Consider the following 16519-nt stretch of genomic DNA (forward strand, 5'->3'; position numbering starts at 1 on the left):
AGTGTGTGTGTGGTGCACAATAGGTATATAGTGTGTGTGTGGTGCACAATAGGTATATAGTGTGTGTGTGTGAGGTGCACAATAGGTATATAGTGTGTGTGTGTGAGGTGCACAATAGGTATATAGTGTGTGTGTGTGAGGTGCACAATAGGTATATAGTGTGTGTGTGTGAGGTGCACAATAGGTATATAGTATGTGTGTGTGAGGTGCACAATAGGTATATAGTGTGTGTGTGTGTGTGTGTGTGTGTGTGTGTGTGTGGTGCACAATAGGTATATAGTGTGTGTGTGGTGCACAATAGGTATATAGTGTGTGTGTGGTGCACAATAGGTATATAGTGTGTGTGTGGTGCACAATAGGTATATAGTGTGTGTGTGGTGCACAATAGGTATATAGTGTATGTGAGGTGCACAATAGGTATATAGTGTGTGTGTGTGAGGTGCACAATAGGTATATAGTGTGTGTGTGGTGCACAATAGGTATATAGTGTGTGTGTGGTGCACAATAGGTATATAGTGTGTGTGTGGTGCACAATAGGTATATAGTGTGTGTGTGGTGCACAATAGGTATATAGTGTATGTGAGGTGCACAATAGGTATATAGTGTGTGTGTGTGAGGTGCACAATAGGTATATAGTGTGTATGTGTGTGTGAGGTGCACAATAGGTATATAGTGTGTATGTGTGTGTGAGGTGCACAATAGGTATATAGTGTGTGTGTGTGAGGTGCACAATAGGTATATAGTGTGTGTGTGTGAGGTGCACAATAGTTATATAGTGTGTGTGAGGTGCACAATAGGTATATAGTGTGTGTGTGTGTGAGGTGCACAATAGGTATATAGTGTGTGTGTGTGAGGTGCACAATAGGTATATAGTGTGTGTGTGTGAGGTGCACAATAGGTATATAGTGTGTGTTTGTGAGGTGCACAATAGGTATATAGTGTGTGTGAGGTGCACAATAGGTATATAGTGTGTGTGTGTGAGGTGCACAATAGTTATATAGTGTGTGTGAGGTGCACAATAGGTATATAGTGTGTATGTGTGTGTGAGGTGCACAATAGGTATATAGTGTGTGTGTGTGAGCTGCACAATAGGTATATAGTGTGTGTTTGTGAGATGCACAATAGTTATATAGTATGTGTGTGTGAGGTGCACAATAGGTATATAGTGTATGTGTGTGAGGTGCACAATAGGTATATAGTGTGTATGTGTGTGTGAGGTGCACAATAGGTATATAGTGTGTGTGTGTGAGGTGCACAATAGTTATATAGTGTGTGTTTGTGAGGTGCACAATAGGTATATAGTGTGTGTGTGTGTGTGAGGTGCACAATAGGTATATAGTGTGTGTGTGTGAGGTGCACAATAGTTATATAGTGTGTGTGTGTGTGAGATGCACAATAGGTATATAGTGTGTGTGAGGTACACAATAGGTATATAGTGTGTATGTGTGTGTGAGGTGCACAATAGGTATATAGTGTGTGTGTGTGAGGTGCACAATAGTTATATAGTGTGTGTGTGTGAGATGCACAATAGGTATATAGTGTGTGTGTGTGAGGTACACAATAGGTATATAGTGTGTGTGTGTGTGAGGTGCACAATAGTTATATAGTGTGTGTTTGTGAGGTGCACAATAGGTATATAGTGTGTGTGTATGTGTGGTGCACAATAGGTATATAGTGTGTGTGAGGTGCACAATAGGTATATAGTGTGTGTTTGTGAGGTGCACAATAGGTATATAGTGTTTGTTTGTGAGGTGCACAATAGGTATATAGTGTGTGTGTGAGCTGCACAATAGGTATATAGTGTGTGTGTGTGTGAGGTGCACATTAGGTATATAGTGTGTGTTTGTGAGGTGCACAATAGGTATATAGTGTGTGTGTGAGCTGCACAATAGGTATATAGTGTGTGTGTGTGGTGCACAATAGGTATATAGTGTGTGTGGTGCACAATAGGTATATAGTGTGTGTGTGTGGTGCACAAGAGGTATATAGTGTGTGTGTGAGCTGCACAATAGGTATATAGTGTGTGTGGTGCACAATAGGTATATAGTGTGTGTGGTGCACAATAGGTATATAGTGTGTGTGTGTGAGGTGCACAATAGGTATATAGTGTGTGTGTGTGAGGTGCACAATAGGTATATAGTGTGCGTGTGTGAGCTGCACAATAGGTATATAGTGTGTGTGCGTGAGGTGCACAATAGGCATATAGTGTGTGTTTGTAAGGTGCACAATAGGTATATAGTGTGTGTTTGTGAGGTGCACAATAGGTATATAGTGTGTGTGTGTGTGTGAGGTGCACAATAGGTATATAGTGTGTGTGTTTGTGAGGTGCACAATAGGTATATAGTGTGTGTTTGTGAGGTGCACAATAGGTATATAGTGTGTGTGTGTGAGGTGCACAATAGGTATATAGTGTGTGTGTGAGGTGCACAATAGGTATATAGTGTGTGTGTGTGAGGTGCACAATAGGTATATAGTGTTTGTGTGAGCTGCACAATAGGTATATAGTGTGTGTGTGATGTGCACAATAAGTATATAGTGTGTGTGTGGTGCACAATAGGTATATAGTGTGTGTGTGTGTGTGTGTGTGTGAGGGGCACAATAGGTATATAGTGTCTGTGTGTGTGTGAGATGCACAATAGGTATATAGTGTGTGTGTGTGAGGTGCACAATAGGTATATAGTGTCTGTGTTTGTGAGGTGCACAATAGATATATAGTGTGTGTGTATGTGTGGTGCACAATAGGTATATAGTGTGTGTGTGTGAGGTGCACAATAGGTATAGTGTGTGTTTGTGAGGTGCACAATAGGTATATAGTGTGTGTTTGTGAGGTGCACAATAGGTATATAGTGTGTGTGTGTGAGGTGCACAATAGGTATAGTGTGTGTTTGTGAGGTGCAGAATAGGTATATAGTGTGTGTGAGGTGCACAATAGGTATTTAGTGTGTGTGTGTGTGTGAGGTGCACAATAGGTATTTAGTGTGTGTGTGTGAGGGGCACAATAGGTATTTAGTGTGTGTGTGTGAGGTGCACAATAGGTATTTAGTGTGTGTGTGTGAGGTGCACAATAGGTATTTAGTGTGTGTGTGTGAGGGGCACAATAGGTATATAGTGTCTGTGTGTGTGTGAGGTGCACAATAGGTATTTAGTGTGTGTGTGTGTGAGGTGCACAATAGGTATATAGTGTGTGTTTGTGAGGTGCACAATAGGTATATAGTGTGTGTTTGTAAGGTGCACAATAGGTATATAGTGTGTGTTTGTGAGGTGCACAATAGGTATATAGTGTGTGTGTGTGTGTGTGAGGTGCACAATAGGTATATAGTGTGTGTTTGTGAGGTGCACAATAGGTATATAGTGTGTGTGTGAGGTGCACAATAGGTATATAGTATGTGTGTGAGGTGCACAATAGGTATATAGTGTGTGTGTGTGAGCTGCACAATAGGTAGATAGTGTGTGTGTGTGAGGTGCACAATAGGTATATAGTGTGTGTTTGTGAGGTGCACAATAGGTATATAGTGTGTGTTTGTGAGGTGCACAATAGGTATATAGTGTGTGTTTGTGAGGTGCACAATAGGTATATAGTGTGTGTTTGTGAGGTGCACAATAGGTATATAGTGTGTGTGTGTGAGGTGCACAATAGGTATATAGTGTGTGAGGTGCACAATAGGTATATAGTGTGTGTGTGTGAGGTGCACAATAGGTATATAGTGTGTGTTTGTGAGGTGCACAATAGGTATATAGTGTGTGTTTGTGAGGTGCACAATAGGTATATAGTGTCTGTGTGTGTGTGAGGTGCACAATAGGTATAGTGTGTGTGTTTGTGAGGTGCACAATAGGTATGTAGTGTGTATGTGTGAGGTGCACAATAGGTATATAGTGTGTGATGCAGATAACAAGATATAAAGAGTGTGTGATGTAGGTTTATAGTACTGATACACACAGACCTGGTGCAGACGCAATAGTGCTTTATGGGTACCTGTAAGTGGCACAGAGAGATCACACTGTACATCATCTGTGTTACACAGAAACTGTGCTGAAAGTTGTGAAACGGATTCTGTCTGTAACTGCTCCAAACACAGCACTAGGGACAGAATAACATTATTAATAGAGCACATCCCCTTTATATGCCCCTCCCCATATTTATATCACAGCCCCTTTATATGCCCCTCCCCATATTTATTTCACAGACCCTTTATATGCACCTCCCCATATTTATATCACAGCCCCTTTATATGCCCCTCCCCATATTTATATCACAGCCCATTTAGATGCCCTGTTTAGCCCTTCCTTATATTTATATCATAGCCCTGTATAGCCCCTCCTATTTATATCATAGCCAGCATAGCCCCTCCCCATATTTATATCATATCCCTGTATAGCCCCTCCTCATATTTATATCATAGCCCTGTATAGCCCCTTCTCATATTTATATCATAGCCCTGTATAGCCCCTCCTCATATTTATATCACAGCCCTGTATAGCCCCTCCTCATATTTATATCATAGCCCTGTATAGCCCCTCCTATTTATATCATAGTAACTCATAACCCCTCCCCATATTTATATCACAGCCCTGTATAGCCCCTACCCATATTTATATCACATCCTGTATATCCCCTCCTCATTTTTATATCATAGCCCTGTATAGCCCCATCTCCTATTTATATCATAGCCCACATAGCCCCTCCCCATATTTATATCACAGCCCTGTATAGCCTCTACCCATATTTATATCACAGCATGTATATCCCCTCCTCATAATTATATCATAGCTCTGTATAGCCCCTCCCGATATTTATATCATAGCCCTGTATAGCCCCTGCCCATATTTATATCACAGCCCTGTATAGCCCCTCCTCTTATTTATATCAAAGCCCTATATAGCCCCTCCTCATATTTATATCATAGCCCTTCCCCATATTTATATCATAGCCCTGTTTAGCCCTTACTTATATTTATATCACAGCCCTGTATAGCCCCTCCTCATATTTATATCACAGCCCTGTATAGCCCCTCTCCATATTTATATCACAGCCTTGTATAGCACCTCCCCATATTTATATCACAGCCCTGTATAGCCCCTCCCCATATTTATATCACAGCCCTGTATAGCCCCTCCCCATAATTATATCACAGCCCTGTATAGCCCCTCCCCATATTTATATCACAGCCTTGTATAGCCACTCCCCATATTTATATCATAACCTGTATAGCCCCTTCCCATATTTATATCATAACCTGTATAACCCCTTCCCAAATTTATATCACAGCCCTGTATAGCCCCACCCCATATTCATATCATAGCCCTGTTTAGCCCTTCCTTATATTTATATCACAGCCCTGTATAGCCCCTCCTCATATTTATATCACGGCCCTGTATAGCCCCTCCTCATATTTATATCACAGCCCTGTATAGCCCCTCCCCATATTTATATCACAGCCTTGTATAGCCCCTCCCCATACTTATAACACAGCCTTGTATAGCCCCTCCCCATATTTATATCATAGCCCTGTATAGCCCCTCCCCATATTTATACCATAGCCTTGTATAGCCCCTCCCCATATTTATATCACAGCCCTGTATAGCCCCTCCTCATATTTATATCACAGCCCTGTATAGCCCCTCCCCATATTTATATCACAGCCTTGTATAGCCCCTCCCCATATTTATATCATAGCCCTGTATAGCCCCTCCCCATATTTATATCACAGCCCTGGTTTGTAGCTGAATTATGCTAGGACCAAAAATAAGACTGAAACTTTGGGATAATCAGCATTCAGCAATTAATACAGAAAAGTATTATTCTTATATAGAGAGTAATGGATCTGAGTATAAGATTAAAGATTGTGTAATGTCCAGGTAAATTAGTACTCGTAGAAACCTGCAGAATGCTTTATACAGGATAAGTTGAAAAAGAGGGTCTGCTTAGCATTACAGGCGGATGGTAGTAGATGCAGCAAAAAAGGTAACAAAGTACTTGCAGGTAACTTGATACATACAGCAAACAGGTGGTTGATGGCATCACAGAAAGGAAACAGTGCATCAGAATAGTACCGGTATCAGAGGTATCCTCTCCTCATATTTATATCATAGCCCTGTATAGCCCCTCCTTATATTTACATCATTGCCCTGTATAGCCCCTCCTCATATTTATAACATTGCCCTGTATAGCCCCTCCTCATATTTATAACATTGCCCTGTATAGCCCCTCCCCATATTTATATCATAGCCCTGTATAGCCCCTCCCCATATTTATATCATAGCCCTGTTTAGCCCTTACTTATATTTATATCACAGCCCTGTATAGCCCCTCCCCATATTTATATCACAGCCCTGTATAGCCCCTCTCCATATTTATATCACAGCCCTGTATAGCCCCTCCTCATATTTATATCACAGCCCTGTATAGCCGCTCCTCATATTTATATCACAGCCTTGTATAGCCCCTCCCCATATTTATATCATAGCCCTGTATAGCCCCTCCTCCTCATATTTATATCACAGCCTTGTATAGCCCCCTCCCCATATTTATATCACAGCCCTGTATAGCCCATCCCCATATTTATATCATAGCCCTGTATAGCCCCTCCCCATATTTATATCATAGCCCTGTATAGCCCCTCCTCCTCATATTTATATCAAAGCCTTGTATAGCCCCTCCCCATATTTATATCACAGCCCTGTATAGCCCATACCCATATTTATATCATAGCCCTGTATAGCCCCTCCCCATATTTATATCATATATTTATATTTCATTACTTTTCACTTCTACATATAGAGCATGCATAAGGCTCATTGTTGAGCCGTGGCTCTCTGCTACTTGTAACATAGAGCTACTTAGAATCAGAGTTACTCACTGGACCAATATCCACAATGCTTCTAATCCTATTTCATCTCATCTCTCTACAGGTATGTCTTCCTGCTTCTGCCTCCCTGACTGCTTTTAAATGCCCCTTTAATTTATGCTAGATTCCCTGGTAACCATTTCCTCCATCTCCATTTCGTCTACCTGTAGTCTTTTTATCAGATACTGTCTAAATTTCATTCATCCTGCCCCCCCCCCCCTCTAATTTGCAAGTGTGTAACTCCTGGCTAGCTAAGACTGCCTGTAACAGCTGCTTAGAATTATTATTATTATTATCGGTTATTTGTAGAGCGCAAACAGATTCTCATTTCATTACTTCTCACTGCTACATATAGAGCATGCATAAAGCTCATTCTTGAGCCGTGGCTCTATGATTCTAAGTAGCTCTATGTTACAAGTAGCAGAGATACTCACTGGAGTTAGAAACTGGAGGTTAAAACTGCAGACCAACTAACAGGTAAACTTAATAACTATACACCTACACAATGCTCTCTATGACTTTTCTGCTCTCTCTGTCTGCCCTTCTCCTAAAATTCACTGCATGTCCCTATAACAACAATCCCCACACTATATTTATATCTCACATTCCTTTCTCTCATCCCCTATGCTCTCCTCTCATGAACTACTTTGTTTCCTTAGAAAGACTTCCCCCTCTAACTCTCCTGTGTTTAATCATACCCGCTCCTACAAATCTCACTCTCACCTTCTGTCACTCTTACTGCTACTACTGCTTGCTGCTGGTGATGTCTCTCCTAACCCTGGCCCTGCAGCAATCACCACACTTTTACACTCTCGCTCCATCACCCACTGCAAAAATTGTAGGTCACGCAATACCAACAATCTCACTCCATTAACCCACAGCACCTATCCCCTCCTTTTTCTTTTGCCCTCTGGAATGCTCGCTTCATCTGTAACAAACTTACAACTGTTCACAACCTGTTTGTTTCCAACGCTTTCAAACTTTTAGCAATTACTGAAACCTGGCTATCTTCCTCTGACACTGCTTCCATTGCTGCTCTCACACATGGTGGTCTCCACTTTAGCCACATACCTAAGCCAATTGAGAGACATGGTAGCGGTGTTGGCATCTTACTCTCCCCCTCCTGCTCCTATCCCATTTCCATCTCTCTCCTTTTCTTCCTTTAAAGTCCAGTGCATTCACCTTCTCTTCCCCCGCTCTCTCAGAGTGGCAGTTATCTATCGCCCCCCTGGACCAACCTCCCAATTCCTTGACAACTTTTCTGCCTGGCATCCTTACTTTCTCTCCACAAATACACCTGCTCTAATCCTAGGGGACTTCAACATCCCCATTAACAACCCATCTGCCCCTGCTGCCTCTAAACTTCTCTCACTCACTAACTCATTCGGCCTCTCACAATCCACCCTATTCCCTACCCACCACGATGGACACTCGATTGATCTGGTATTCTCCTATCTCTGCTCTCTCTCTGATGTTGCCTGTCGCCCATTTCCCATCTCAGACCACCATCTGCTTACCTTTAATCCTAATATAGATGCTAAACCTACTTCCCCCTCTCGCCCCTGCACCAGTAGAAACCTGCACACTGTGGACCCTCCCCAACTCTCCAACCTTATTCAAATATCCCCCCACACTTCCACGATATCCTCCCCTGACCTTGCTATAACCCACTATAACAATACTCTCTCCACTGCACTTGACACTCTCGCTCCCCCCCAACCTGGCAAAGCCCCACGTCGTCAGCTCCAGCCCTGGCACTCCCAACAAACACGCCACCTACAAAAATGCTCCTGCACTGCTGAATGTGCCTGGAGGAAATCCCGCTCTAAACCTGATTTAATGCACTATAAGTTCATTATTTACTCTTACACCTCTGCCCTTTGCTTAGCTAAGCAAACCTAGTTCTCATCTCTTATATCCACTCACTCTTAAAACCCTAAAAGACTCTTTTCATTTTTTAACTCTCTCCTCTACCCATCTGCACCACCCCCTCATCTGCATTCAGTGCTCAAAACCTTGCTGACTATTTTTTCAATAAAACACTTGCCAACAGAAGAAACATCCCAACACAAACCTGCAATCTCCCAACTCCACTCCCAGTCACACCCTCTGCCACTCTCTGCACCCTCCTCCCAACCACTGAGAGTGAAGTGGCTTCCCTTTTGTCTTCCTCAAACCTCACTACCTGCCCACTTGACCCTATTCCTTCACATCTAATTCATCATCTGTCTCCCACCCTCACTCTGGCTCTTACTCACATATTTAACCTATCCCCTTTCTACCGGCTCATTCCCTGCCTCCTTCAAACATGCAAAGGTCACCCCCATCCTCAAAAAACCCTCCCTTAACCCTAACTCCCCTGCAAACTACCGCCCCATATCACTGCTCCCGCTAGCTTCAAAATTCCTTGAAAAACTAGTTTTCAATCACCTAACCCACTTCCTGTCCTCCAACTCATTGCTCGACCCCCTGCAATCTGGTTTCCATCCTGAACACTCAACTGAGACTGCCCTCACCAAGGTTACTAACGATCTCCTTTCTGCTAAAAACAAAGGCTACTACTCTATACACATCTTACTTGACCTCTCTGCTGCCTTTGACACTGTTGACCATCCCCTTCTCCTACGGACTCTCAGCTCTTTTATTCTCTGTGACACTGCCCTCTCCTGGATTCACTCTTATCTCTCTAACAGATCCTTCTCCATCTCTTTTGCTGGTGACTCCTCCTCTCTATTGCCTCTGTTTGTTGGAATACCTCAAGGCTCTGTCCTGGGTCCTCTACTCTTCTCTATTTACACTTCTTCACTCGGTAAACTTATCAACAGCTATGGCTTCAGCTATCACCTCTATGCTGATGATACCCAGATCTACCTTTCCACCCCTGCACTCTCTCCTTCTGTCAATTCTCACATCAGCGGCTGCTTATCTTGCATTTCCTCCTGGATGGCCTCTCACCACCTATAAATAAACATGGCTAAGACCGAACTACTTCTAATTCCCCCTCAAACTCTACTCCAGTTTCTAATTTTTCTATCACTGTTGGCGGCACCACAATCTCCCATCACCCCAAGTCCGCTGCCTCGTAGTCACGCTTGACTCAAATCTGTCCTTTATTCCCCACATCCAACTGCTCTCTTCATCCTGCCACAATCACCTACGCAATATCTCCAAAATTCGTCTGTTTCTGAGTGCTGATACTACTAAATAGCTAATCCACTCCCTGGTAATTTCCAGACTTGACTACTGTAACAACTTACTAACTGTCTCTCCCACCTCTCTCCCCTCCAATCCATCCTAAATGCATCTGCCAGGCTAATCCACTATCTCAACGCTCTGTTTCTGCTGCACCTCTCTGTGAGTCCCTTCACTGGCTCCCCATTCACAGCAGAGTTAAATTCAAAATTCTTACCCTGACCTACAAAGCCCTCACCAATGCTGCCCCACCCTACCTGTCCTCCCTCATCAACAAATATACTCCTGCCCTCCCCCTAAGATCCAACAATGACCTGTTTCTTGCATCCTCTACCATCACCTCCTCTCATTCTAGACAACAGGACTTCTCTTGTGCGGCACCAACCCTGTGCAATGCACTTCCTTGAGCTGTCAGATTTTCCCCTAACCTCTCCTCCTTTAAACGTAACTTATTAACAAACTAACTTCACTTAACTAACAGTTGCCCTCTATCTCCTCACTAATATCATTCTCACCTTTGCAGTCCCCACCTCCTGTTTCATCCTCCTACCCATCTAGATTGTAAGTTCCCACGAGAATAGGGCCCTCAATCCCCCCTGTATTTGTCTGTAAAATTTTGTCTTTTATCGTATTGTTTCTCCATTACCCATGGGCAATGCTGCGGAATTTGTTGGTGCTTTATAAATAAAGAATAATAATAATAATAATAATATCATAGCCCTGTATAGCCCCTCATATTTATATCCTAGCCCTGTATAGCCCCCCATATTTATATCATAGTCCTGTATAGCCCCTCCCCATATTTATATCATAGCCTTTATAGCCCCTCCTTATATTTGTATCATAATCCTGTATAGCCCTCCTTATATTTATATCACAGCCCTGTATCGCCCCTCCTCATATTTATATCACAGCCCTGTATAGCCCCTCCCCATATTTATATCATAGCCCTGTATAGCCTGTCAGGGTATCTGTGAATGTCAGTAGACAATATATATATTGCTCATTTTATCACTGAATATATTCTGTGTATTGCAATTCTGAGGTCAGACATGAGATGCCTTGCTGACTACACATCAAAATTCAATCCTCCCCCTTCTTCTTGGTTACACAGGAGAGAACAAAGGATTTAGACCTTTGTATAGATAAGACCGATGGGCCACTTCAAAGTAAATATTGGCATTATGGAGCCCTCAGATGTATATGCCCATATATGGGTTTCCTGCCAAAGATGGGTAATAAAACTTACAGGTCCCCTGTAAGGAACAGATGGTCCGTCTGTAAGAATAGTGGAATATACAAACATAATAAGAGGAGATAGCCCTTATTATCTAAGTGTTAAGTGTCCCCTACTGAGTTTCAAATACACGAAACTCAGACATATGTCTCAAATAAAAAATAACAGGAGAAAACAGAGACCTCTTTTGCTGAAAGCATAAATAAATTCAATCTTGGTTTTAAAAAGAGAAGTTAGAAATTCATCTATATGAACTGTATAATTCTCAAAGATTTAATTGATACTCAGACTGTATAAATATATATACAGCATCTATCCTGAGAAGAAATGCCTCACAGTAACATATTAGATAAATATTTGCTGAACTTAATAAGTAGCTATATAATCAATGTAAATTGTTTAATCAACTTGTTTCAAAATTGATAACATTCTTATATTTTTCATCTAATAAGTGCATATATAATTGGTGCTTTAAATAATATCATATGTTTTATACGCTCAGTGAGAGATATACAGATATGAAATATTTATATGGGATAGTAATCCAATATAGATATAATTATATGAAACTATATCTGATTGCTGATCTTAAGGTATGTATGTGATATTAAGATGATAACTGAGAAAATAATTGAGTCCATGATGAATGTATTATAATCCTTTTAAATCTTTTAATAGAAAATATGATTTTTAAACGCATTTTTAAGCTATTATAAGTGGAGTATATTCATGTTTGATCTTGAAATACTCAGAATAAATTATATTAAACGGACCATATATGGAACATATAATTATTAAAACTAGGAGATTAAAAGTATATAAAAATAGGCATTTGATAAAATATATATAAGAACTGTATTTACTGTATAGCAGTGCTGAAAATGAAACTGTTTGTCTTTGTCTGCTGCTCCCGATGGCCTAAATCCAGAATTACAACCAAAACGCATTTGGCTGTTAAAAATGGCATTTACCAGTAGCCAATCAGAGAAGAGGGCGTATCCAAATCTATCGAATGATTAAGAAATGGGGAGGAGGACTTCCGGTGGGTGGTGCTCCAAGATGGCTGCATTCCTATGAAGCTCCGAGATACCTCATGAAAAAGAACCTTCTTGCAGCCTGAACCCCCTGCCATCTGCGCATCTCTTGACAGCTACGTGTCCGAGAACTAATGCAGATAGAGAAACTATCATCTTCTCTCCCATGGAGGTCACATTGAAAGTAAAAAACTGTTTGGCGTAGTGGCACGTATTTAGCCGCCATACTGTACATAGTAAGTCTCACAGAGTTGTATCTACTGGTCTCTTACCCACTTATTTTAAAACGATGGAGGCAGAAAACAATGTTACTACACAGTTATTCAAAACAATCTTACCTATATTTGAACGATTATCCCTCAGCTTTCAAACTTTACATGAAGCGTTTCAATCAGCGGTGGGGACCTATACTGCGGAGTGGGATCCTGTGACTGAACGAAGCTGCTCCTCAGTATGAGACCCGCAAGATTCACTCATTTTAGACTCGGTCAAGGGATCTCTGTCCTGTCACATGGAAAAAGCTCTGCTCTGTCTGCACTCACCTGCTATGACTATCGCAGGACCGGAAAGCCTCAATGAGACCTGTGTGTCAGGTATCCCATCGGAGAACCAGGTCCTGGGTGCTGGGAGGCAGAGCTTCGGATCGCTACTTTTTCCTGAGCCGCTGCAGGATTTCCCCCTTGTGCAGATGGTGAACCTGGCCTCCTGACTTGCTGACTGTCCTTTTGATGTGCCGCAATGCACAGGTCTTGCCCCATGGCGACCCCTCCCTGACATACTTCTTGGGCTCCCTGCACCTATAAGAGGCGCAACTATGTGTTTCCCCCAGCGCTTACAGTTTTTGCCGGGTGTATGGCCTCTCCCATGCGACTCTGTCCATCGATCAAGCTGGTTGCCGGATATACACCATGGAACAATGATTTTGGCCAAAGAGGGGATAGGCTAGCAACGGAACAGTCCTACCTAGGCCGACTCTCCCGGCGCTTAATCTCACACTCTTTGAGGAGTGCCTACAATTTGAGCCTATTCTGCTGATTAACATACTGTTTTCTATATGGTATTGTATGCTGAGACTATGACAGCCTGCATAGAATAAAAGATCTTTCATCTTCTAACCCTCTTTTCACTCTGGGAAATAAAGGGAAAATAAAGAGGGGAAAACCGTACTTATATATATGTCGCTGCATAACCCTAATGAATCGTAATTCTCCTCAGCCTTGCTGGCTGATGGGCAGCTCTTATTTGTGTCATTGAGTTATCGGCTTAGTGGAACCTGAGTTTTTACCGAAGCCATTTATTTTGTGCTATTGTCCTGTCGCATTACAGGACATGTGTAAATGTATACACACGGCCTCCAACTAGTGACAGTAGCTTCCTGTACTCCCAAATTGTGTCCTTATTGGATAAAAGCAGACAGTTGTTCTACATACACCTTGCTACACTTTGCATTTCTGTGTTTGTTTATAACCATGCCCTGCAGAAGAGTTGTATCAGACCTGCCCAACTGATTAGCATAGCCACATCCACCTAATAGAAAGTCTCTGCTACATAACCGGCTTGCAAATTTACCGGGCATTAACCCCCTTGTTGACAGGTAATTTCTGCCGTGTTGCTGACACCCTCAGTGTGTCTTAGAACAGATGATAACACTCCTAAATGTATATATTTTTTTTTTCGTTTTCAAACAAACTTTATTGAAAGCATAAAGTACATAGCATGGAAAAACGGTACATAATGTGGTAAGAAACATAAAAGGATTTTTAGGGTTTTACATAACAAAGTTTCATATCAAACAGTGCTGCTAGTAAGTCAATATTTAATGTATGGCAAGTGGTGAAGGATGTATAGGTTGTTGATGAATGCTATCTTTCGCCAAGTGAAGTTTAGATGGCGTGTGGCAGAAGGAAGGGAGAGAGAGAGAGAGAAAGGAAGAAGTTTAAGGGAGAGGGGGAGGAGGATATGGTAGGTGGAGGGGAGTGGCAGGGAAAAAAAAAATCAGGTTGGTCAAAGCTACTCTACGTCTACACTAGAAGGCTATTAGTGATTGTTGCCCTCAAATGGTTCTGTTCCAAATGGCAAGTATCAACTCGTGTGTTTCAAGGTTATGGGTTTGGGAGTAGTGAAATTTTTCAAGTGTGATGAGCTCGGATACTTGAGATTTCCAGTCTAGAAATGTAGGGATGGTTTGTGTCTTCCAGAGTTTTGGTATTAGTTTTTTAGCTGCAGTTATCATTAATATCCAGAGAGCTTTGTGGGCTGCGCTGTTTGTTTTGGGAATTGACATAAAAAGAAGGGAGTCAATAGTAATATGTGTTTGCATGGCTAAGAGGTCGCAAATTTCATGTGATATCTCTGACCAGAATTTTTTTAACTTCGGGCACGACCACCAAATATGGTGGAGCGAGCCCTCTTCTCCGCATCCCCTCCAGCACGATGCATTTAGATTAGGGAACATCCTATGGAGTCTGGCTGGTGTGAGGTACCATCTACAGAGGACTTTTAGATGCATTTCCTGAATTAGAGCTGACACTGAGGATTTTCTAGTAATTGCAAAGGCCCTCAGCCACAACTCGGTATCTCCTTCTAGACTGGCCTCTTTATTCCAGGCTAGCGTGTATGATGGGAGGGTGTCTGTCTCTGGCATTCTCAGAATTCTATATAGGGTAGATATGAGGTGCCTGGGTGTGTGGGTCATAGTGCAAATGTTTTCAAATGGAGTAATTTCCCTGCCTAGTTCACTCTTATGCTTGTGGTGAGATATAAAGTGGGTGAGTTGTGTGTAGTGATACCAGGAGGAGAAGATTTCTCCATGTGTTTCCATTAGACAAGCTTGTGATTTGATTTTACCATTTTCTATTAGGGAATAGATGGAGTTCTTGTTAAGATTATGTGGCTGCTTGACCCTGGATCCTAGTTTGCAATAAGGAAGTTCTGGGTTTTCCAGGAAGGACATTAAAGGGCTGTGTTTGGAGGAGATGTGAATGCTTGTGGCAATGAGTTTATCCCAATCTGCCAATGTTGCCAAGGCGATCAGGAATTTGATTAGGGTTTTGGGCCTATGTGAGGGCAAGGTCCACGCTAAGGTACTCACGTTGTTAAGTTTGAAGATGTATCTATCAAGTTCTATCCAAGCTTTGTTATCAGAATTATGGGCCCATTCTACAATGTGTTGGAGCGATATGGCTCCTCTATAATCAGATATTTTAGGTACCCCCAAACCGCCCCTGTCTCTGGGCAGATACATCGTTTTTTTGGGGATTCTGGGTTTGATGCCCGCCCAAATGAATTGTTCTATTAAGTTTTGGAGTTGTTCAGTGTAACCTCTTGGTAGATTAATGGGGAGTGTTTGTAAGATATATAGGATCCTAGGTAAAACGTTCATTTTCACGACTCCAATTCTGTCCAACCAAGTGAGGGGTCTATTCTTCCATGTGGAAAGATCTCTGGAAATTTCTTGTTTTAAGTTAAGATAATTATATTTGAATAGGTCCTGTGGGGAGGTAGTCAGAGAGATCCCTAAATATTTTAGTTTCTGGTGCGCAATGGTTATATTATAGTTAGTTTTTAAAGAATGTATATGGTGTTGTTGTGTATTAATGTTAAGAAGTTCTGACTTGTGTAAGTTGAGGCTAAAGTTATATATGTAGCCGTAAGCTTCTAACTCCTTCAACAGTGCTGGAATAGAGTGCTCGGCTTCTGTCAGAGTAAAGAGGATGTCATCGGCAAAGAGAGCCTGCTTTATTCTTTGTCCCCTACTATTATCCCTTTGATTTCGCGATTTTCTCGAATTTTTTGTGCTAGGACCTCTAATGAGATGTCAAACAAAAGAGGGGAAAGGGGGCATCCCTGCCTGGTTCCATTGTTAATATCAAACGATTCAGATAGGACATTGTTTACTTTTATTCTGGCGTTAGGGTTGGAATAAAGCGAAAGGGTCATGTTGATGAAAGCCTTGGGTATATTCATCTCCTGCATGACTCGCGTCAGATAGGACCACCTCACCCTATCAAAGGCCTTTTCTGCGTCTGTTGCAAAAAGGACCATTGGAATCCCCTCTGCCTTTGCATAGCTAGTCAGGTTTAAGACCTTGATGGCATTGTCCCTGGCCTCTCTGCCAGGGACAAAGCCCACTTGATCATTGGATATCAAGAACGGGAGAAATTTGTTAAGCCTATTGGCCAGCACTTTGGCCAAAATCTTCATATCCGTAT

At 42.0% G+C, this 16519-nt stretch overlaps 1 protein-coding gene across 1 annotated transcript in view; it reads right to left on the reverse strand.

Moving 5' to 3' along the window:
• Positions 1-16519, reverse strand: part of LOC128652775 (high affinity cGMP-specific 3',5'-cyclic phosphodiesterase 9A-like) — a 432847-nt gene that overhangs the window by 353138 nt on the left and 63190 nt on the right. Inside the window, exon 5 of the mRNA XM_053705705.1 lies at positions 3974-4078. Within this exon, the coding sequence (XP_053561680.1) occupies positions 3974-4078 (105 nt within the window). The remainder of the gene's footprint in view (positions 1-3973; positions 4079-16519) is intronic.

The sequence above is a fragment of the Bombina bombina genome, chromosome 3, assembly GCF_027579735.1.
Source record: "Bombina bombina isolate aBomBom1 chromosome 3, aBomBom1.pri, whole genome shotgun sequence".
Classification (NCBI taxonomy): Eukaryota; Metazoa; Chordata; class Amphibia; order Anura; family Bombinatoridae; genus Bombina; species Bombina bombina.